This window comes from Lissotriton vulgaris, chromosome 6 (assembly GCF_964263255.1).
Source record: "Lissotriton vulgaris chromosome 6, aLisVul1.2, whole genome shotgun sequence".
Lineage (NCBI taxonomy): Eukaryota > Metazoa > Chordata > Amphibia > Caudata > Salamandridae > Lissotriton > Lissotriton vulgaris.
The window spans coordinates 121183742-121208116 of NC_141694.1; the positions used below are offsets into that span (position 1 = coordinate 121183742).

Genomic DNA, 24375 nt, shown 5'->3' on the forward strand with positions numbered 1-24375 from the left:
ATTTAAGGAATCGCAAATTGAGATTCCTTAAATGCAATGCATTTAAGTAATAAGAATTAGCGATTTTGCGAATAGGGGGCTCAAATTACCATGAAGTTGAACTTCATGGTAATTAGCAAAAAACTTTGAAAAATGCACTTTTGTGCCATTAGGGCATGTGTGTGCGCAACATATGTGCACAGATCAATTTTAGGGGTGCAACAGGGTGTCCTTCTGACACCCTTGCACCCTGAAATTGCATGCGCAATTTCGGAGGACCTATTGATACTCGCAATTTGCGCATGCAATTTCCCATTTATTCCTACGGGCCTGTAGGCCCATAGGAATGATTTGAAAGCCATTCCTTATTTGCAACTCGCAATTTGCGAGTCACAAATAAGGAATGTGTAAGAATAGCTATTTTTACACCGATTCCTACATGCATAGGCTTTTGCGAGTCCTTAATTGCGATTCCTTAATTATCGCAATTAAGGACTCGCAAAATCCTACCTTGATGCATGTGCCTGTATGTCCAGTATTTCTACTTCGACCTTGCAACAGACCGCTTTAGCTGTCGTTATGAGAGTTTGTCATCAATACATCAAAAATTAGTATCAGGAAGTATAGACAGAGGGTAAGCTTTGGATCAGCCATCTTCAGTCAATGAATTTTATGTGGATTTCTTGGTTCCATTGTTTGGAAGGCCATGACATTTTAGACGATGGTTACATCAAGTAGTCCTTTTGCAGATACAACAAGACCTTTAGGTTGAAACGGAGTCCGAGTCTGTGTTCTTTGATGTATTTACTTTGCTTTCACAATTATTTTTTACTTTGTAATTAATGGCATTACTGCTTGCTGTATGGATGCCCATCATAAGGTAAGATTGCTGCGCCATCTGCTAATCCCTCTTGAGCATTCAGTGTTGACCGTTTATAGTCATGATAAAATGTTGTTGGATTTACTATTGTTCATTCACAAACTAAAGATGTGCACACATATTGCCTTCTTCAAGGGGCAACCACAATTCTGTCCCTTTGCCAAACATATAGTAGCACGTTTGTGCTTCTCAATAACAAAGATGTATTTATAAGCTAGAAGTCTAGTACAAACATGTAATTACCAGACAAAAAAGATATGTCCTACCATACCAAACCGGCCATACCAATGAAAACTACTACCATCCCTACCTACCATATCTAACTTTCCTTACCATACCATACCTGCCATACCAATCAAAACTGTTAAACCTATAACTGTTAAACCTATAATAGCTACTTCTGTCATACCTAGTATACAATACCCATCTACGACATCTACTATATCTACCGATTATACCTGCCATACTTAACCTACTTTGACTAATATAGCTGGTGTACCATTCATCCATACCCAACCTAATGCCTCTACCTAATCTACCATATTAACCTGCCGTATCTACCACACCTAATCGATCATACCTATGTAACTACCATTTATACCGTCCATATATACAGTGCCTATTTACCTACCACTCCTACCATACTTAAACTACTTTATCTAACCACAACTGACCTTCCATACCTACCAAGCCTCATTTTAATACCCAACCTCCTGTACCTCACAAATGTATGTATCTTACCTACCTACTCTACCTATCATAACATGCCTAACAACACTATATATCTACCATACGTGCCTACAAAGGATACACTATTGCCTACACATCATACCTACTTATTTATCACACTTATTTTAATATACCTCCCTACCATACCTACTTATGACAATCATACAAACAGACCTACCATACTTGCAGTGCTTCACCTACCATAACCTATCAAGCTACCTGCAAAAACTCATAACTACCTTAAAAACTTCCATGCCAACCTACCATACCTAACCCATGGGCTTTACACAACCTAAAACACTTATCATGCCTAACAATCCTCTGTACCTACTTACGATATTTACTTACCTAACTTGGCTACCTACCATTCTCATCTTCCATACTTGACCTAATTTACCTACCACAACTAAACTGACACATCTTCCATACCTACCATGCCAACTTACCATGCGGAACATATGAACCTACCATACTTACAAACCTAAATACCATACCTACTTAACTACAAGTTACCTACCATAACTATCATACATATGTACCTACAATACCGCACCTGCCACACTATAGACCACCACCCACCCCTGGAGTGAGAGTATCCGGCACATGCAGCGCATGATCTGCCTATGATGCCTTTAATAACAGCTTGAAGTCTGGCATACTGCTCCCGAAAGCACATGCGTCTAACTCGAGGGACCGATCGAAAGCAGCTAACAAGCTGCAGCCTAAATCAGGAAAGTACTGATTACAGCTTCATGAAAATGTGAATGCCATTACTTGTTTTAAAACAGACACTCATACTTGCTTTGCCAATGCCGGTTTGCCAGTCATCTTTTGCTTCCATCTATTTGTGTCACTTATATACCTGGTGTATTTGTTTTATGGATGGCATAATTTGGTCACTACTACCCATTACCAAATTTCTTTAGATAATGGGATATGATGTGGCTTGTTTTGTTACTTGCTACTCTGTACAGAGCTATGATGCTTGGCAGTGCTTGGTCTACACTTTACAAAGCCCGATCAATAAATGAATGAAGAGGTGTTCTATCAATGTAGGCATGACCGCGGACCAGGAATAATTGAATGTGGAACGACTGGGGACCTCAGAAAATTGAACAAGGACCACGGATAGCTGAATGTAAAATGACTGTTGACCACAGATAATTAAATGTGGAGCATTAAAGTCTAAAAGGGTATAAAAAACACCAACAACAAAACAAAGACACTATCCAAAAATCTTCTTGAAATGATTTTATTTGCATACACCCAAAGCACAATTTCCAGTACGTGCAGAGAATGTTAGCTGGACTTGTAGCTAAGTTCATATAAGTTTTTGTCTCTTTTTGTATTTATAGAGGACAGCCCACTCACCGACAGACACTGTGATGCCTTTAGACAAGCGCATAGGAAAAATAAACCATAACGTTACAAAAATATGTGTAGAAAAATAGCGGTTGCTGCAGCCGTCAGCGAGCACAGCTCCGGTGCTTCTAACATTCATGGGCTGATACCAGAAGCTGATTATTGATCATAGTCACTAGTCGAACATTCTGCTTCACTGGAATCAAAGAGGCTTCATCTAGATGTGCACAGATCCTTCGAGTTCATTATGTAGTAGTCTTGCGTTTTGATGCATGTCTGAGAACACCAGATAGTAGTCATACTGTTCACAAGCCAGAAGCCCCATCCACAAAGAAGGGCACATTGGCCCACTCTGCTCACCTGTTCCACTGTGGGGCATAGCATCTCCCTCGCGACAGTCCTTCTCATATCCCTTCACACATCCACATCACCTGCCTGATAGTCCTACCACACTCTGTACACCTGAACTACATAGGCTTGTACATTCGCTGCTTCTCTCTAACCATTCCTGGGAATACGCTTAAGTTGGTCTCGTAGTAGTAGTAATAATGAGAGTCTAAGAAAAAGCTATTCTGGGGCGAGAAGCTCCTTATTGCGGTTAGCGGATGTCCCTGCTGGTGGTGGTGGTCGGTGGGTACAGCCGTGGTCCTGAGGTTATAGCCTGGATCTCCTTCAGTAGGCACATGATGGTTCTTCGAGGGGGGCTTTGGGGCTCAGAGGTTTCACAGTGCTGAGGGAGCGAAACGCGAAGATGGACGGGTCGTAGACGTAGTGAGGAGGCTGCCGACTGCCGTTAATATTCTAGGGTTTAAAAGAGAATACAAAAAGGTGAGATCATTTCAATTTACTAAAAACAAGTACATTTTGCTACTAATAAACAAAGAATGTTAGTCTGATACGGATAGAACAGCCATTGACAAACATAATAAGTTTTACTTCATGGTTTATTGCTTCGGTGTTATGGTTATGAAGTTGAAAATGGTGCTTCTTTGCTGTAAGATTTTATGACTAATAACCTGTAGTCTCCTGCTTTTCTTTGTTCACATGTTAATAGTACATACAAATATTCAGAGACTTGCATAAATACGTATTGAATGCAGACAAACTTTAAACCTCAATTTAGCAAGTGTCACGTGCTGCAATACTAGAACTCTTTTTGACAGACGTACTAATACTGTGTTCACAAAATGCTTCCTCTATTTGCATACCAACGTTATGCAACCTCTGTGTTTTTACCGCAGCCTATTTCCTTTGACGCAATGGGGCTGCTAAAAAAATAAAAAAATAAAACTTTAGTGAGAAGCTGCCACTCCAGTTTACCAGAGGGGACCTCGTTTATTTTGCAGATAAGAGCCACCCCAATTTGGGAGTCGGTAACTTATCAAGTGTGTGACCAGAATTCTGGTTGCAAACAATGCATATATATGGATCCCAATCGTGGTTTGGAAGGGATGCCCACGACATGATGCCCCTTCCTAATTGTGAATCGGTGTCCATTCATAAACCTATTTTTAGGAGGTGGTAAAACACTACTGCTTAGTACATTCAAAATACCTTTTTAGCAGTCAAACACTCCGATTTTGTAAATGAGTGTTTGTGACCGCAGAAAAGTTTTGTACATCCTGCCATTAGTTTCTGTGATACTGAAGATAATTAATGTACGTTTCTACATTGGTGAGAGTTTATTTAATAACTCCAGGCTTTGCAGCATGTCGGTGATTAAAAAAAACTAGTTTCCATTTTGTAGGCTGTTGGTATGGTTTTTAAGACTATTTAGATTTTGAGAGACATTTTATCACTTTGAAAGGAAACATGCCGAACATAATCCGGTTCCCTAATTTCTAAGCCTTCCAGTGCAACACACTAAAATGGAGCAAGTAGAAGAAAATGTTCCAGAACTATGCAAGAGAGGAGCACATTTTAGGGGTAGTGCGTAAGTGGCAGCTGTTGAAGGCATGAGGTTTTCGAGAATTTGCCTGATCTGGAACATGAGGCCTAAATAAATATAGGTTTGTATTGAAGTAGTAGATATACACTACCTGCCCCACACAAGCACGATCCATGAAAGATACCATTTGAGAAAACTATAGAGTGAATGAGAGAGGATAGAGAAATACAAAGTAAACCTGAAAAGGCTACCAGCTGCATTTGAATTTGCCGTATTGTATGATGAATGGATTACAGACTACATTTACTGCATTGTAACGAGAGAGTACGAGAAGAACTCTAGAAGGAGGATGAATCTCCAATAAGTGAAGTGTTCCTTGCGGCATACTGTGTGGAACACATGATGGGATGTGTGTGGCATCAAATCGGATAGTGTGGCAGTAGACCAGTGTATCCCAAACTGTGGGTCACGACCCACCCGATTTTTGGTGATTACAAATGTCCAAGCAATGAATAAAGATGCCTTTAAATTCTGTACCGGTAAAGACATGCTGTATAAGTGTTTTGAAATGTATGGAAGACTGCATGGATTTGAGCTTGCTGCAGGCAAAGTTTGTTTTAATATCAAGGAAATCAACAGTACAAATTGGCCCAACAGACCATAAGAAAACAGGCCCACAAACAGCACAAAACATGGCCCACACAGTGGCCTGTCGGGCACTGCCCAATAGTCCTATAGGCCGGTCCGACCCTGCCGTCAAAAAGTGATGGATATCCAGTCCGCCATGTTGCAAGCGACATAGTCTATAATACACTTCTAATACAGCGGGTGTGGCCTCCACTCAGATTGTGATGGATCATTCCACCCTCAAACTCCAAATAAGGCCCCAGGTTTATAAGTATAGAGTCCGGTCTTCTTTTGTTAGCTGTTCGGTTTCCTTCATTTCAATGTAGCCATGTTTTTGTCTATTTTCTTCTTATATCTTTGTTCATTTGTGGCATCCACCTCAGTATAGAATTATATCCTAGAGTGAACAGTGTGAGCCAGGACTTTGACCTCTTGAACCTGTGTCTGAGCAGGCAATAAATGGTACCCTCACTTCATCTCTGGGACCTTTGTTCATTTTTCACACCAAAGTTCTAGAAAAACAACTGGAGTCCAGCTCAATTTTTAAAAAATGTGCAGCAAAAAAGGAACAGAAGTGTGACAAAGCATTGTGTGAACACTACAGAACGCAGGGCCGCCCATCCGATGAGCTCTTTGTCTGGGACCCGCCCGGGGCATGAACTAGAAGCGAGAGAAAAAACCTCCACAAGCAGAGAATGTCTGACCTCCCTTCCCCACAGACACTCGAGGGAGCCAGGGGGTCACGCTGAGGGTCACTCAGTGTGTGGGCCACGACTGAGTGAATACAGGAATCCCCACACCCTTTCAGGCCCGCGCTTCCGCTGAACGTCACCCCTTCCTTGAAGGGGGCACCTCTGAACTCAGGGGGATGCACTTGTGCCGAACTGCTGCTATTCAGACAAAACATCAACTTGACCTTGGGAGTGCAGGCCAAGGGCACGGGGGCATCTTCGGTCTGAACCCTGAGCGGCAAATTAGCCAATGTTTGTTTCCCCAGCTGGACCTTTGACCTGGCGGGGTCACGGCCGGCATATGGCAGACACCAAAGACTCCGCTCTTACAAAGCGCCCTTAAGACATTCATGTGACATCAGCTTGTTCGAGGCCAAAGTCAAAATGACCTTTGCCTCGAAAGCTAGACGTCTCAACACTGCAAACAGTGTGTAAATGACCCCGACGCAAGTGTCATATCCGCAAAGTGGCATAAAACACTCAGCAAATGAAGTCAGTGACACCACGTGCAGCCCGCCCCAGTCGCCCCTTAATCACCAGTCTCATCAAACCATGTACGGTTTTTATGGTTAATTGCGGGTGGTCCCGATTGAGCATCTTAAACGGGGTTCGGTTTTAAACACTGGGGTTTAAAATCGAAGTCTGGACTTCCTGCAGCGAAAAGGTTAAAAAAAAACTCAAGATTCAACGGTTATTAGGCATTTTCAAACTGGCCGTAGCGCTCCAAACCCGTTGTCGACCAAGAAAGAGACTAATAGCCTGTAGACCAATCCCCAAAACGGAATGATTGATAGTTATAAAATATTTATAATACATAAAATAAAATCTCGATAAATATTGATAAGAAAAAAATGTTAAGTTCTAAAGTAGATTAATAGCTCCTTTAGCACTCAAAACAGAGGAAATACTTCCAACGTAATTTTTTTGCAGATTTCTTTTATAGCACAAACTTACCTCAAGGGCATTGGAGCGCTTTACATGTGCACAAGATTACATTACACAGGCACTCAGGATCCTCTGACCAATCACAACGCTGTCTTACAGCAGCGTTGTGATTGGTCTGAGCACTGTGGTTCGGCGCTCAGAGACATGGGAGCCTGCGCATGTTCTCCACCCAGGCCCTCATGCAGCCTGGGTGGAGAACATGCAAAGTGCGCATGACGGTTTGGCTGGCCTGAGTGGTCCGGCCAAACTGGCATGCTCACTTAATTGTTCACCACTCATTCCATTTCTGGCTGCGAGAACAGACTAGCCCCACCCACGCTGTAAAACTGCTGCATCACAGAAAAATAAAACGAGAACGTGGAGTTATCATTTTATTTGTCCCTTTTCCACTGCTTTAAGAGCAGTGGGGTGGCGTTCCTACGCCTTAACAGAGGAGCCGCCGCTGTGTAGACACAGACAATCTAAGGACGAGTAAACCACTGGTGGTGCCCACAAAACATGAATGTGAAAAGGCGAGGAAGAGAGGGCGAGAGAGAGAGGGAGAGATCTGTTTCTATCACTGTAGAGAAAGAGTGGAGGGAGAGGTTGGGTCTGATAGCAGGTGGCACGTCACACAGCGTGGGAGCCAACATTGCAGCTGCAACTCCAGCGCCTTGAATCCTTCATGGGTGATTTGCCGAAATTTACAAATAAATCCTTGATGAATTGCGGAGAAGCACCAGTCACCCGCCCACACCAGCTCCCTTGAGTAAGCCTTAACTGCTCTGCAACGCTACCTGAGAGTTAGGCGCTGAACGAGGGTGTTTGGTTCCCAGTGAAGGACAAATGTGACATGTTATGCATGTGCAGGCCTCACAGATACTGCCTCGTTTTCCAACAGTGGCACTTGGCAGGGTTGGCTCCACTCCGCCACTAAGCACAAGTGGCCAGAGAGAGATAGAGAGAGAGAATATATATATACATACACACACATATATACACACACACACCCTTACCTACATTGCTGAGTGAGTTAAAAGCCAATGATTTAGGAGGTAAAGCCTTAATTGGGTCATAGTGCCCCTCTTCTCCTACAATAGTAAAAAAAAGTACCATATTGCTCTCTGCACTTCTGCATATACAGTTTATACCATACTGTTTGTGTGCACTGCTTATACCCACAGGTATATATGAAACAGAACCAAAGCTCAGAGCACACCTCATTTCATAGGCCCAGAGCATGAAGAAGTGATCAAGGTGATGGTCCTGGTCCCAAAGACCCAGAAGATAAAGTTCTACTATGGCAAAACTCATGTTTTTTTTTACATTTGCACTATAGTGATACATGACAATCTGTCTTTATTACTACAAGTATTCCAATAACATGTTTTATTAGGCCAAATTCATTTTCACAGGCATGGCCTAAAGTCTATGCCTTCCAAATATAGACTATATATAAAACCTGCACCCTATTGTTGTACCCCCAAATTACATCTCTTGGATACACACAGCAGGCTCTGGGCACACGGCAGAACTTCTGGCCACACAGAGCCAGCTCTGGGTACAAGGCATGGCTTACAGCCGCAGAAAGCAGACTCTGAGTACAAGGCATGGCTTACGGCCGCAGACAGCAGGCTCTGGGTACAAGGCATGGCTTACGACTGCAGACAGCAGGCTCTGAGTACAAGGCATGGCTTACAGCCGCAGACAGCAGGCTCTGGGTACAAGGCATGGCTTACGGCCGCAGACAGCAGGCTCTGAGTACAAGGCATGGCTTACAGCCGCAGACAGCAGGCTCTGGGTACAAGGCATGGCTTACGGCCGCAGACAGCAGGCTCTGAGTACAAGGCATGGCTTACAGCCGCAGACAGCAGGTTCTGGGTACAAGGCATGGCTTACGGCCACAGACAGCAGGCTCTGAGTACAAGGCATGGCTTACTGCCGCAGACAGCAGGCTCTGGGTACAAGGCATGGTTTATGGCTGCACACAGAAGGCTCTGAGTACAAGGCATGGCTTACGGCCGCAGACAGCAGGCTCTGAGTACAAGGCATGGCTTACGGCCGCAGACAGCAGGCTCTGAGTACAAGGCATGGATTACAGCCGCAGACATCAGGTTCTGGGTACAAGGCATGGCTTACGGCCGCAGACAGCAGGCTCTGAGTACAAGGCATGGCTTACGGCAGCAGACAGCAGGCTCTGGGTACAAAGCATGGTTTATGGCTGCACACAGAAGGCTCTGAGTACAAGGCATGGCTTACAGCGCAGACAGCAGGCTCTGAGTACAAGGCATGGCTTACGGCCGCAGACAGCAGGCTCCGAGTACAAGGCATGGCTTAAAGCCGCAGACAGCAGGCTCCGAGTACAAGGCATGGCTTAAAGCCGCAGACAGCAGGCTCTGGGTACAAGGCATGGCTTACGGCCGCAGACAGCAGGCTCCGAGTACAAGGCATGTCTTAAAGCCGCAGACAGCAGGCTCTGGGTACAAGGCATGGCTTACTGCCGCAGACAGCAGGCTCCGAGTACAAGGCATGGCTTACAGCGCAGACAGCAGGCTCCGAGTACAAGGCATGGCTTACGGCCGCAGACAGCAGGCTCTGAGTACAAGGCATAGCTTACTGCCGCAGACAGCAGGCTCTGAGTACAAGGCATGGCTTACTGACGCAGACAGCAGGCTCTGGGTACAAGGCATGGCTTACAGCCGCAGACAGCAGGTTCTGGGTACAAGGCATGGCTTACAGCCGCAGACAGCAGGCTTCGAGTACAAGGCATGGTTTATGGCTGCACACAGAAGGCTCTGAGTACAAGGCATGGCTTACGGCCACAGACAGCAGGCTCCGAGTACAAGGCATGGTTTATGTCAACAATGGTGCTTTTGATTGTCTGCCACAAGGTGGAGCTGAGTGGCTTATTTAGAGATGACCACCACAGTATATTATTAATTTAGTATACATTAAAAAGGACTATTAACTGCCGCTGAAGCCATCCTAATAGCTTTCGAGCCTGAGATAGCCGGAATTGTCATCCTTTTAGGGGTGAGACAGCAGGTTCTGGGTACAAGGCATGGCTTACGGCCACAGACAGCAGGCTCTGAGTACAAGGCATGGCTTACTGCTGCAGACAGCAGGCTCTGGGTACAAGGCATGGTTTATGGCTGCACACAGAAGGCGCTGAGTACAAGGCATGGCTTACGGCCGCAGACAGCAGGTTCGGAGTACAAGGCATGGCTTACGGCCGCAGACAGCAGGCTCTGGGTACAAGGCATGGCTTACGGACGCAGACAGCAGGCTCTGGGTACAAGGCTGCATGGCTGACGGCCGCAGACAGCAGGCTCTGGGTACAAGGCATGGTTTATGGCTGCACACAGCAGGCTCTGGGTACAAGGCATGGTTTATGGCTGCACACAGAAAGGTGTAAAGAAATGCACGGCCCTGATGTTGAACTATGCCCTACTTGCGGTTAAGAATAAAATGTACAGTGTCTGCCAAATTATTATTTGGAATCGAATGAGAGGATGGCATCCAAAATTCAACTTCCGTGGACAGTCGGCTTCCCTCCGAGCTTGGCAGTGTTTTGCTGGTGTGTGTTTTCCTTGTCTTGCAGAAAGGCACTACGTGTTCTCTGGGTTAATGTGCTTGCGGTGGTGATTATGAATCTTTAATAAGAGTCCGCGTGATCACTATTAAAGTACAGAAGGGATTCAGTCTTTCCGCCACCGGCCTTGGATAGCAGCCTGTCATTTTACATGAAAATCATGTACTATTTCATCACTTTCCAGAAGCTTCTCTTGTATGGTGGCCTCTGCCATTGGAGCAAAAACTATTATCACCTTTTATACTTTAAATTCCATGAGAAAAAATAGATCTCAAAATGAAGAGTAATCGATATAGACCAACGTAAATGCCAGCACAACCAATTTCGGTTGAAGTCTCCCACTTTTAAAGCAAAAAATAGCTTTATTTAGCTTTCGCCACCTAAAATTGCCTCCACTGCAATGTGGGTTAATGGGGAAATGCATGCCACCAAATTATGCTTCAAATCCCCCTCTTTCCTGCTTCCAGGTGTTGGCATGTATGCACCAGCTTCAAGGAATATGGAATACACTATTTCAGATCTTAATACCGTGCTTTTTCGCAGTGCATGACAATGCAGATTTGACTGTTTCATATGGAAGTATCTGAGCACGGCAACACCAAACATCCATAGCAGCCACCTTACTGCTACTCTTTTTAATCAATATCAGAAACATCGAGGACAGCACTGGCCGCACCAGGATTCAAACCGGTGATCTGCAGTGCTCACACACACACTGTGCTTAATTTGAGCCAGTAGTTTCCAGTGCCCGGCACTGGCACTTAATTGTCAACAATGGTGCTTTTGATTGTCTGCCACAAGGTGGCGCTGAGTGGCTTATTTAGAGATGACCACCACAGTATATTATTAATTTAGTATACATTAAAAAGGACTATTAACTGCCGCTGAAGCCATCCTAATAGCTTTCGAGCCTGAGATAGCCGGAATTGTCATCCTTTTAGGGGTGAGATGGTTAGTAGTTGTGTTGTTACCATAATTAACAGATTAAGCACTGCACACACAGCCAAGTATAAAAAGATTTTCCCTTTGGGTAAACCCTATATCATCAACTTTAGACACATACAGTCCAACCACTTCACCAGAAGCACAAGTTACTACTTGTGTAACGATATATCTGTAAGAGACATTAGTTAGTGATAGATTCCTTACCTTAGAATATCTCCAGACGTCAGACTGGATCCGGAAATTTTTGCGTAGCAGTACCCTTGCGCGTCGGCAGGCGTCGTCTGTGGCTCCACGTCCATCGTCGGCATCGTGGGCGCAGCGATGACGTCGTCTGAGTACTTAGACGCCGCCTCCGCGTGCTGACGTCAGTTCTTAGACACAGCTTTTCCACGCCAGAAAAGCAGAGCTATGCTAAAAACCAACACTGGTGCCTTGAAACTAAGGCCCTGAAAGGGGATTACCTTAACCCTAGATATCGGTTCGCAGAACGGGGAGGATGGGTGGGTCGGTAAGGAATCTATCACAAACTAATGTCTCTTACAGATATATTGTTACACAAGTAGTAACTTGTGCATCTGAAAGAGACACGTTAGTGATAGATTCCTTACCTTAGAATAGATACCCCAGCAATACCAACGCCGGTGGTGGGTCTGTGAACCAATTATCACACCAGAAAGTCCTGGAGGACGGAACGGCCAAATAAGCCATCCCTCCGGACTTGGCTGTCCAGGCAATAATGTCTTGCAAACATGTGCAGCGAGGCCCACGTAGCTGCCTGGCAAATGTCCTGCAAGGGCACCCCTCGGCCCAAGGCAGTAGTAGTAGCCGTGGCTCGAGTGGAATGAGCCCTCAGCCCAACAGGGGGTTCCTTCTTAGCCAAGGAGTAGCACTTCAGGATACACAATATGATCCACCGCGAGATGGTCCGCTTGTGTACCGCTTTCCCCTTCATAGCGCCCACGTAACCAACAAAGAGTTGGTCATCCACCCGGAACTGGCGTGTGCGATCCAGATAGAAAGAGAGCGCACGTTTTGGGTCCAGACGGTGGAGCCTCTCTTCCTCTCTTGAGGGATGCGGAGGTGGAAAGAAGGTGGGCAAGGTGATGGATTGCCCGATGTGGAAGACTGCGACTACCTTGGGCAGGAAAGAGGGCCTTGTCCGCAACACAACCTTGTCCGGATGGACCGAAAGGAAAGGAAGTTCACAGGATAGAGCCTGGAGCTCACTCACTCTCCTGGCAGAGGTGATGGCTACCAGGAAGGCAGTCTTCAAAGTAAGAAGGCGAAGAGGACAGTTGTGAAGTGGCTCGAAGGGAGCGCACATCAGAAAAGTAAGAACCAGGTTCAAGACCCACTAAGGCATCACAAAGGGAACAGGTGGGACCGTATGAGTGATGCCTTTCAAGAATCGATTAACAATAGGGGACTTGAACAAAGAAGGTTGATCAGGCAGTCTCAAAAAGGCAGAAAGAGCAGAAAGGTAGCCCTTGATAGTGCCCAGAGCAGAGCCCTGCTGGGCAAGAGAAAGAAGGAAGAGAAGAACCTCAGAAAGAGGGGCAGAAAGAGGATCCACAGCCTTTGCTGTGCACCATGCCACAAATCTGTTCCACCTGCAGGCGTATACCGACTTTGTGGAGGGCCGCCTGGCCGCCGGAATGATGTTACAAACTTCAGGAGGCAAGTCAAATGGCCTCAACTGTCGCCACTCAATCTCCAAGCATGGACTTGGAGACTGGGCAGGTTCGGGTGGAGGACCGTCCCCTGCTGCTGCGACAGAAGGTCCTCCTGAAGAGGCAGACGAACCGGGGGATCGACTGACATACTGAGTAGCTCGGGATACCATTACCTTCGTGCCCAGTCCGGAGCCACAAGGATGACTTGTGCCCGGTCGCGCCTGATCTTCTTCAGCACTGTGGGCAGGTATAGGTGGAAAGGCGTACAACAGACCGCAACTCCACTCGCGACGAAAAGCGTCTCCGAGCGAGTGCCGCCTTGGAAATTCCAACGCGCAGAACTGATGACATTGCGCGTTCTCTTTGGTGGCGAATAGATCTAACCAAGGCTTACGTGCTCTGGTTGGGGAAGGGAGAGGGATCTGCCGCTGACCCAATCGCGCTCCGTGAGCCACCACTGCAGCTGTCTCGCAGTGCCCTCCCAGATCAGGACATGGTCGGACAGGTTGCCCTGATGCTGGGCCCACTGAAACTTCAGGTCCCACTAAAGAGCCCGTATCCGCCAACGGGCGTGATGCACCAGAAAGATGCAGGAAGCCATCAGCCCCAGAAGCCGCAGCGTCAACCTGACCGAAACTCAGGATAAAGGCTGAAAGATTGGAATCAGAGCCTGGATATCCCGAACCCGCTGTTCGGGTGGGTAAACCCGAAACTGCACCGAGTCGAGAACCGCTCCGATGAAAAGGAGCTTCTGAGAGGGGCACAGGTGTGACTTCGGCACATTGATGGAGAACCCCAGCTGGTGCAAGATGTCTGCCGTCGTCTGGAGGTGGCTGACGACTGTCTGGGGCGAGCCCGCCTTCAACAACCAGTCGTCGAGGTAGGGGAAGACTGAAACCCCTAACCTGCGCAGATGAGCTGCGACCACCGCCATCACCTTCGTGAACACCCATGGGGCACTGGTAAGGCCGAAGGGGAGCACGGTAAACTGAAAGTGCTCTTGGCCTACCGCGAACCGCAGGTAACGCCGGTGGGTCGGCAGGACGGGGATGTGGAAATAGGCATCCTGCAAGTCCAACGCTACCATCCAGTCTCCCGGATCCAGGGCAGAGTCAGTATCTTGAACTTCTCCTTCCGGAGGAAGCCGTTGATGTTCTGTAGGTCCAAGATAGGGCGTAGGCCCCCTTTGCCCTTCTTTGGTACCAGAAAGTAGTGGGAGTAGCAACCACGTCCTACTTCTGGCCCAGGAACGTGCTCAATGGCCCCCTTGGCCAAGAGGGCCGAAACTTCCTCTTGGAGAAGCCGCAAATGATCCCCCGATACGCGGTGGTGTTGCGGTGGCATGGCTTGGGGGGGGTCATCTCGAAGGGGAGGGAGTAGCCCCTTTGGGCGATCTGCAGCACCCACCTGTCCGAAGTGACAGTGCGCCAGTGAGAGTGGTGATGGCGAACCCTGCCCCCAACTTGAAGATCTTTCTCGCGATCTTCAAGACGCGGAAGAGACAGGACACGACGGGGACGCTGAGCCGTTGGAATCAAAAGCCACGAACTAATAGCACCCGGGGTCTAAAATAGAAATAGTGCATACCGGCTGCCTATGAATCAGGCACGGTGTTAAAACACTAGAAATCAAATAATCGGTCGAAGTGCAACAATACAGGGTGAAGTAAAGGCACTAATTCACAAGGAACCTACTGGATGCTATTGATTAAATTGGGATAGGGAATTAAGCCAACTTAAGCAACGTTTTCCCAAGCCACCAATAATCCAACTTTGACCTTCATCAAGTAAAGATAACTCCACTGATGAGTGGGACCTTTACAGAATTCTCACCGATGTGTGATCACACAGGTCATACGAGTTATATGGAGAAATAATTACCTATTGTCCTGAAGAAAGTGGCTATAACCAGCTAAAGCCTCCGAAACGCGTCGACACACTATTTAATTGTTAAATTTGGAGTGGTCAACTAGTAGAGGGGCACAGGGAAGGGACTCCAAACCCTTTGTTGTCTAAATTAATGTCTTAATGAACAGTGAGAAGACATAGTTGATTGTCTTTTCTTGTCTCCCGTGTAGCTTTTTTTTTTAATTCTAATTGTATTTTGTCTTTTTAAACCTTGAGTTTTATTTTTATTGCACATTCAATAGAATGTTTTTTAATATGAAAATAAACAGTGTTTTTTATATAAATGATGTATTAGATTTTTCATTGTAAGTGTTTCACATGATTTATAACGTGCACTCAACTTTTTGAGGGGAGTGATTCGGTTGAAATGGTTGGACTGTATGTGTCTAAAGTTGATGATATAGGGTTTACCCAAAGGGAAAATCGTTTTTTACTTGACAGTTATTTGGTGCTCTATTCCCTTTTGGTAGTAACGGAGCCCCTCTCATTTGTTTAAAACTGCACACACAGCTCCAAAGTCGGCGCATTAACAAGCTAACCTATTCAACAGGCCACAATGTGTACGTCCGTCAAGCATTCAATGTCTGATGTATGAAATAAAGTTAAAATCCAAGATGCAGCGGTCCCGTGCCTGTCAGAAGCTTTTGTAGGGCCTCGGTCATAAACTTCATGCGGGGCATCTGATTTTTCGCCGAGCCACAGGTGGCCTACATTGTTTAAAACAACAACAACCATGCCCAGCGAAACATTTGCAGCGTGCACCGTGATATAGCACCACCTAGTGGCAGTTCCTGCAACCCGTCTCATTGCAAATATATCACAAACATGCATCTGGAATGTGGGTACCATAGGTTTATGCCTGACCACGTGACCATTCAGGCAGTGCTTGGATGTGGTGCGCTAGGCCGGTGTGGACCGTGGGGGGTGCCTTCCTTCCCCGCCAATCACCCTGAAGCAATACTCTTTAAAAGGCTCATCTGTGAGACACCAGGGGTCTCCGATGGCTTGGCAGTGCTGTGCTTTCAGCATAAAATGTTGTATAAAAGTAATCACCCGTTACACTTTGATATTCTGGAACAGACCTGAACTGGTAGATGAAAAATAATTCATGTAGAATTGTCAAGATTATGTTGTATAATCGCATTTAACACCTGTTTACTCTAATAATAATTCCGAGACGATTTACATAGCTCTAGAATATGTTTTAACTGATTTCTTCTTGAGTTTGAAATTTTAGGTTTCAGGAGGTAATAATACCGGATCTCAGTGTTTTTTCTAATATTTTTATCAGCCTGGACTTAAAAATACAAGCTTGTACAAAAAGAAAAGTTGGGAAATGGCTCAGCGAGCAGTGGAAGGGCACAACGCTTTTCTTACTTTCCCCCCAGGGCTGCCTAGTCTTGAATCCACCTCATCTTTCTTCAGCACCGTCACAAATGAAGCACCGAAGAGCAGCTGAGCTGACAAGCAGCACGGCGTCACAAGTAGCTTAATATTCCAGAATAGCGGGTTAGCGGTACAGCTCTTCAGCGCAAGTGCGGATATGTGCTGTGCATGTTGTGTTCTCCACAGACGGAAGAAGGTATTTGTAATGGTGAGGTGATGTGATGTAAGTGAGCGCGTGCGTGTGTGGAGCCACGCGGAGGCTTAATCGGAATAGAATGGATTAATGTCAACAACCCCGATTCAGGCGGGAGACTTCCGATGATTTATTTTGAGTCTCTTCCCTAAAATCTCCTCTTCGATGTAAATCAGTGGAGGAATTCAATAGCCCTAATTTTGTTTTTCGAACTCTCTCATCACATTCAAAATGTTGCCATGTTTCATATATGCTCAGGGCCACTGGAATTATGCGATTCTGCAGCCAAGCATTTGTTCGTATAATTAAGGATTTGCCACGTTTGCCACATAATCCGACATTTGTTGCATAAGCAGCAGCTCAAACTATCAAAAATTAGTTGTGCTCGCCGCGTGTTGTTAGAGCCTTTGCAACGGTTAACTGGTCAACTTTCAGTTGCTTATTTATGCTTTTGGTTGTTGAACTGGGGTGAAATATTTGCTCAGACAGTATTGCCGTGTAAAAAAATAACGAAGAAATGCTATTGCAAAATGTGCCGCATTAGCTGCATATTTGGCCTTGTCTTTCCGCATAATTAGGTCAAAACAGCTGCGTAATTCTGTGCTGTCTTGCCGCATAATTCCAATGGCCCTGTTATACTAGACTATGGAATGGAAAGTTAGCTACGGTTAAGGGCAGATTGAACAATACCGCGGTGTAACACATATGAGCATACGTTCACCATGTTACTTTTATAAAATAAACTCGTCAAGGAATTTGCGCTTGCTGACAGAATTGGTCTTATCCAGAGTGCAACAGTGTTCCCCCGACCCCTAAATTTTCATAAACTATTGCAAGGTTCTACATGTAATTGGCAATATAAAACTACACGTCCCAGCATGCATAGTGCTGTGGGCTCAAAAACCGGGCCTGGCTGAAAGACGCACTGGCCTGATGTCGCTTGACAGCGGAGGCCTGCAGCCCCCACACTTTGCCCCATTCACATAAACAGGTTAAACGCGTGCTTAAAAGGACACTTCCCCGCTTTTATGAGTGAAACGCGGCCTACATGACATGAATCACTGGCTGTGGCCGCTCTATGGCGCAGCAGCGTAAACGGCTTTGATAAATCAATAAGCAATAAGTTACCCAGCAAAGCCTGGCGATGCGGGCCACCGGCCTTGAGACAACACGCCAGACTTAATGATGCTTGCTGCACAGAGAGCCCTCTTAGGCGGAGAAATATGGCATGCTTGCGGGCGGGCCGCACACAGGAGGTAACATAGCAACGCCAGCCATGCCCACGCCGCACATAAATCAGCAACGCGTCCCCCGAGCACAGGAGAAATGCGAAGCACCGAGGGCCGGCCAAGGACTGAAGGAAGCCGAACAAAGACCTCGGCACCGGCGAAAGCTGTTCCGAAATGCCAGCCCGAAGGAGGCGGATGGCGATTCATTTGGCCCAGTCTGTTTGCAGAGTCAAAGGCCTCAAGTTGCACAAATGAGCGTGGCCCAAATCCAGTAGTTCGAAAAAATAACAAAATAGAAATGAAGGCCAAAGTCGCTGCCTGCCTGCCTCATTCGGGCTGGTCAGAAACTGGAAGGCTGCAAACTCTCTGAAACGGTCACAGTTTTGTGATGTAGTTGCACTTATATACCCCTGACAAGGCAGCAGAATGTACACGCGGGCGACTGTGGTGTCGCCTGTTTGCACAGAGGCATAGCTTGGTTAGTAGGAGTTTGTGTGTGTGGGGGGGTGGGGGGGTGGGGGGGTGGGGGGGTGGGGGGGGGGGGGGAGCTTCAGATACTCCAACAATCAGTTTGGCAACAGGTGAAAAATTAAAGAATATTTTTTAGGACTTCAAAAGCAGAGAGGGCGAGAGAGTGTGTGTTTGTCTGTATCTATGTCTATACAAACACGCCTGGTTAAATTCAGCAGTCATCTCACCATACCCGACTGAAAGCACCTGTACCAAACCACTGATCACAAAGTACATTTGGTAGCCCACATACTATTCGCATGTCAACTTTATAGTGCCCCAAGGTCAAGATGGTAAGAGCCTGGTACTCGCTGCCATTAAGTAGCACTGCGCATCTTAAAGTCTGATGCCAGCCTGCTGATAGTGTGCGCAGTTGCCAGGTTTTTAGGCAAGATGTGGGCTATTCGAAGATCTTTTTTGAAAACTGCTAGTTGAGTACTTTAGGCGGAGGTTTTTTAGAGTTTATTGATTTTATCTTTTATTCTTTGGTTTTATCTTGCACAGCTTATTTATTTAATAAAATCTTAGATGTTTTTTTCAATATTTTTTTAAACCTGTTACTGTAAGCACCTTAACTTTATTGTACGGTATGCATTTGCACTTTTTTATGGTTTGAGGCCAGGGGGAACTCACTTTTTTCCTAGATATTTCCCTCATAGCGCTCTTCTAAAGTAACGGACAATAGAGTTACGTCATTATAAGAGACTCTAATGAGCATCAAGCAGAAAAGGCTTAATCAGGACACTCTTTGGCTGCCTGGTCCTGTTAGTACTTATACGTTGACATTTGAATTGTAACATTGGTGTCCATGTGCCTTTTAGCCATTTGTACACAATTTTTTTTATCGAGATATGTCGTTATCCACCAACTGTTCATTTTTGTATTTTATATACTGGAGCAAAATTGTGAACTTGGAAATTTTTTATGGTACTTCTGCCGAAATAAAGGATTATGATGATGACATTTAATAGGGGGGTGTAACACCCCGCCCCCCCCCCCCCCCCCCCCCGAAGCTATGCCCCCGTGTGTGGATCACCTCGTGGTGTTCGGCTCGGCAGCCTATGTTGCAATAAGAACTGTGGAGCACAAGTGTTCAACTGAGGCACGAGGAGTGAGAGACAGAAAGCACGCACTTATATTTGTTGTGGTCTGTGTCTGGTCGGGGGGTGGGGGGGGGGTTAAGAGAATGGCCTATGTGGGCGGTGTTTCGGCCTCATGTGTGGGATTTAGCGGGATCATGTTGCTGCAACTATGCTTAGCATGCACTGTGCAGGTGGGCAGGACATGAAATTAACGGGAAGAGCCGAGCCAAGGGCCCGGCTTGGGCCTTTAGAGCACATGCACGAACCGAGCCCTGAAAATGCTTCCTATGTGAAATCACACAGCAAAGATCATGCAGGGGAAACCGCTATTTATCAAGGTTTTCTGGTTTCACTTTGCACAAATCCGCCCCTAATGGGTATCTGGCTTTCCTTAATTTAAGATTTTGTTTTGATCGGTTTGTGCATTTTCTGCAGTTTTTACATAGCACAAACTTGACCCAAAGCACAAAGATCACCGTTCATTGTTTGTAGGCGCAGAAAGATGAAGTGATTTGCCCAGAATCACAGGAAGAGACGCCGAGACTCAAACTTGGTTCCCCAGTACCAAAGAAGACAGCTGTGGTCATGAGATCACATCCCGGGTTTGGGGAGGTGGGCAGGCGGGCAGGACCACATTAAAGCTCGGCTCATTGTGGGCTCGAGGTTCCAACTGGACCTCGAGCCGAGCCAGAGGCAGGCTTAAGGCTTGAGCCCGGCTCGAGCTTTCAGAGGCTCGCCCAGCTCTAGTGGAAAGAGGTGGACTCGCCTAACCTCCTAGTGCGGGACTAGTTCAGGCCTTCAGGTTGCGTTTGAGGGGTAGAGTAGAGACGCACAGGAATGCACCCCATAAATGCTCTATAGCCCCCACCATAAAGGAGGCAGCCCGAGGAACGGACTGGATAAAGGCAGTCCCAACAGATGCATCTAGTCCACCCACGAGTGGGAGGTGAGCAAGCCACAGGCATACACCAATAGCGTTTATTTTCGGATTCCATTTATTTGTTTTTAGGTTGAAAGATCTATTGTTGACAACACCAGTACTTACAGTGAGCGCTGTGCCAGCCCAGTGCTTACCACTGCTTGTCTTTTTTGTATGATTTGCCTGCTGAATATTAAATTGCTTTCCTTCTTTTTTTTATTTCGATATATTTTGTATTGTTTTTTTTTACAACATATAATCCTCGGAGCTTTGTCGTTACAGAGTGGCAGCCCAAACTGGCTGTGGTAGTTGTAGTACAGTTTCAGCCAGGGCTTAAGTGGGCCGGGTTTCACCGGTGCTCAGCACCGGCAGTTTTTAAAAAGAGGCCTCAAAACGGGTCTCTATCGGGCTCTGTTTTGTGCCATGGCAAAGGGGACTGCAGTGACAGGTGGCACTTCACTGCTCACTTCCCACGAGGGGAGAATTTAGGGCATGACATCATGCCAGGGAAGCACATCAATGTGCGCTGCTCACTTCTCATCAGTGGAGAATTTACAGCATGACGTCAGTCCAGGTGAGCATTGTAAGGGAAGGGAAATCTTTTAAAGAGTAATTTTCTCTCTGGATTTCCCTTCTCTTTTTGAAACTCAGGAGCAGCAAAATTGTGTGTTGTTTTACCAGGACTTTAAGTGGAAGCTTTTTCAATATTGTATACAAGCCAAAGTTTCTGCTTAATTATCTTATGCAACTAACCATTGACAAAACCAATAGTCCTAACTTGTTGTAGGTATGATGTTACTTGTTGCATATATCTGGACGCAATGACAGAAACAGCAAAATACAAGTCGGGCGGCACACTATGCTAAGCACAGATTTTTAGAATACATGTTTTAAGCCACACCCTTAATTATATTGGCCACGCCCCTTTGAGACACCCTCCAGTTTTTTCATTACACTTAAAGCCCTGGTTTCAGCTTATACATGCTTGGCTGTCCCCTATCCACTGTCATATTTAGAGGAAAGGAAAGAGTGAAAGGGGAAAGGATAGAAATTGGGTGGGAGGGAGGGACTGTCTGCTATGTCTGTCATGTATATATACTCTGAATCTATCCTCTGTCTTCTATCCTATCTTAACCTTTTCACCTACACTCCTACATACAAGAAGGAACATGAAACCAAGATCTGGCAGGAGGGACAGGAAACCCAACAGGAGGAGACACAAATATTACCCAACTACTAGGCAGAATACCAAAGCAAGAAAGAAGGGCACGAGCACACCACAAAAGGGGGGGGGAAGGGTGAACGGCCAACACCCTTCGTAAGTAAATGTCACAAAACAACCCAAACTTCTTAGCATCTAATCTAGATAGTCTCCCTAAATGTCAAGGGCCTCAACCACCCAGTCAAGAGAAAAAAAATCCTAGACTACCTAGCAAAGACAAAAGGAGACATTCCTGCTGCAGGAGACCAGACTATCCCTAGAAAATGCCGAACGAGTTGAAGCGAGATGGATCGGACAGGTGGCCTGCTCTCCGGCAACAGGGGAAAAGCTGGGAGTGGGGTTGATCACTCTGGTAAATAAGAACTTCAAGATAACAATATAGGTTCAACAATGCGACGAAGCAGGGAGGATACTGGTAACACAACTGAAAAGGGGAGAGGGAAATATACATATAGTGAACATTTACGGCCCTAATACAGACGACTCCGAATTTTGGGAGAGACTGGAGGCATTTCCGCAAAATGACTTAACAGTGATGGCAGGCGACTTTAATATAGCACTAGACTACACACTCGATAGACAATCACACTGCCACTCACTCCCCCCAAAAGCACACAGCTCACTAAAGAACATAAGAACCAGATGCAACCTCAAAGATCCTTGGAGACTACAACACCCTGACACTAGAGACTACACCTTCTGCTCCAACGCGCACAACTCATATAGCAAAATAGACTACATACTAATTTCAGGCACACACACTCACTTTCCTTCTTTTTATGTTTGTCCTTTCCTGGGAGCACACCATCCCGGGAAAGGACTTTAAATTTCGATGAATTGTATCCTTCTATAGCTTACATTCAGGGAACAACTTTTTCTTTAGCTTTCAGCACTCCATGGGAGCGCGTGGGTTTTCTTGCTCGCTTCAATTTATGATGCTTCTAACATACCACCCATGCTCTCCAGGTCACTCTTCCAACCCCCCCTGCTCATCTGTCGCTTTCCTTTCCCCTCTACCTGTTCTAGAGCATCTTTCCCAACAAGCCTATTTTCTGTTCTTCCTTCAAATGAATGACCTTCCACCTTGCCTAGTCTACCTTGGTGAATGTCCTTTATGTTGAAAAAAATCCTTGCAGTTCTCTTATCCTGATTACACAGACCCTTTTTGGAAGACTCCTCTCCTGTATTTTTAATCATTCTACCCTTCTCGACAACTCGAAAATGATTTTCCTTTCACCCTGGCCCTCTGCCCCTGCCTACACCCTCTTCTATCTATCTATATTCATTGAGGGGTGACATCAATGCTCTATTTGTGAAAAGTAAGTGCCAGAGCCCTAATCAGGAGACCACTGCAGCTTGCACCACATATTGCTTCTGAAACGCTGCCAAAGCCAATACCAAAACAACTAACCATTACACGGCTATAAGTGTGACAATTCAGACTATTCCAGGCCACAAAAAGCTATAAATATGCCCGGGACGGCTGATATGGTCAATTTGTAGTGCTTTTGAATGAATAAATACTGGTGATGTGCTCACCTCAAAAACAGACAAACAAAACCACCACGTGTCGATGCTGAGCACCGGTGAACACCGGCTCATTTTAAGCACTTGTGCACAGGTAGCTTGGGTTGGACTGCACTAAAATTAATTTGCATGTTCCCCATCGGAAGGGGAATGCAGGCCTGAGCACTTGCCAAAGGCTGACATTTTGCAAGCATTTTAGATGATGTATGTAGTCTGCCTAGGAGTAAAAGATTGGCAACCAACAGGCCTGCACTGGATAAAGACAACCATGGTTAACTATCTATAGAGTCCATCAAGGAATCATAAAAGAGCAGCCCACAAGCATACACTTGATGCACACAGCCATGAGGGATGTTCAGCATAGTCCACCCAGGAAAAACAAGTGAGCAAGCAGCGGTATGTATTGAATACAGGCAGCTACAGGAGAAGATCTATACAATTCACTCAGGAGTGAAATGGAGCAACCCACAGGTATGCTTTGGATGCATGTAGACAGGGATCACACGTCATGTCATGAAGGGCTGTGCAGATCCACCAACAAACAAAACTAGGCAATCCACAATGGATGAAAAGCAAATTCAGGACGTCACATACCTAGGAGGCTAAGGCCTACTTCCCAGTTACTCCAAGTCTGCACTGTGTACTATTCCACACGGGTATAAGGTGTAATGTAACTGCGGGGCTAACGAGGAGCTTGCAGGACGAGGAGCAGGTTAGGGTTCGCCAATGAGTCCTCTGCTCTTTCAAATAAATCCTGCTTGCAAATACATTCGCACAAATGACTGCGCTCTAGTCAATAGGGATGTTCTAAAGGACATGGCTTTACAAAGCTTTAGATTGGTCTAAACACGTATGTAAAAGAGGTAAGCACACATGAGGGTGCAAGCTATTCATATTTCCCAAGAGATCCCCAGGCTGCATCTCTGGCCAGATGGCAGCCATCTTAGCAGGATAGCCGCCCTTGGCGTGATCCGGATTACCGCCCCTCAGCCTGCGCATCACAAGAATTCTTTGAAGAGTTGTAACGATTTAAACCAGCTATGACATCACCCTTAATTCACACCTGGGTA

The 24375-nt window shown here is 46.0% G+C and overlaps 1 protein-coding gene across 2 annotated transcripts in view; it reads right to left on the reverse strand.

Annotated features, from left to right (window-relative positions):
* Positions 1-2824: 2824 nt before the first annotated feature.
* The window catches only part of LOC147706878 (uncharacterized), a 542740-nt gene continuing 521189 nt past the window's right edge, over positions 2825-24375 (reverse strand). For both annotated transcript variants that reach the window (XM_086926108.1, XM_086926107.1), the window contains exon 5: positions 2825-3751. In XM_086926108.1, coding sequence (XP_086782234.1) covers positions 3623-3751 — 129 coding nt within the window. In that variant the 3' untranslated portion in view covers positions 2825-3622. The remainder of the gene's footprint in view (positions 3752-24375) is intronic.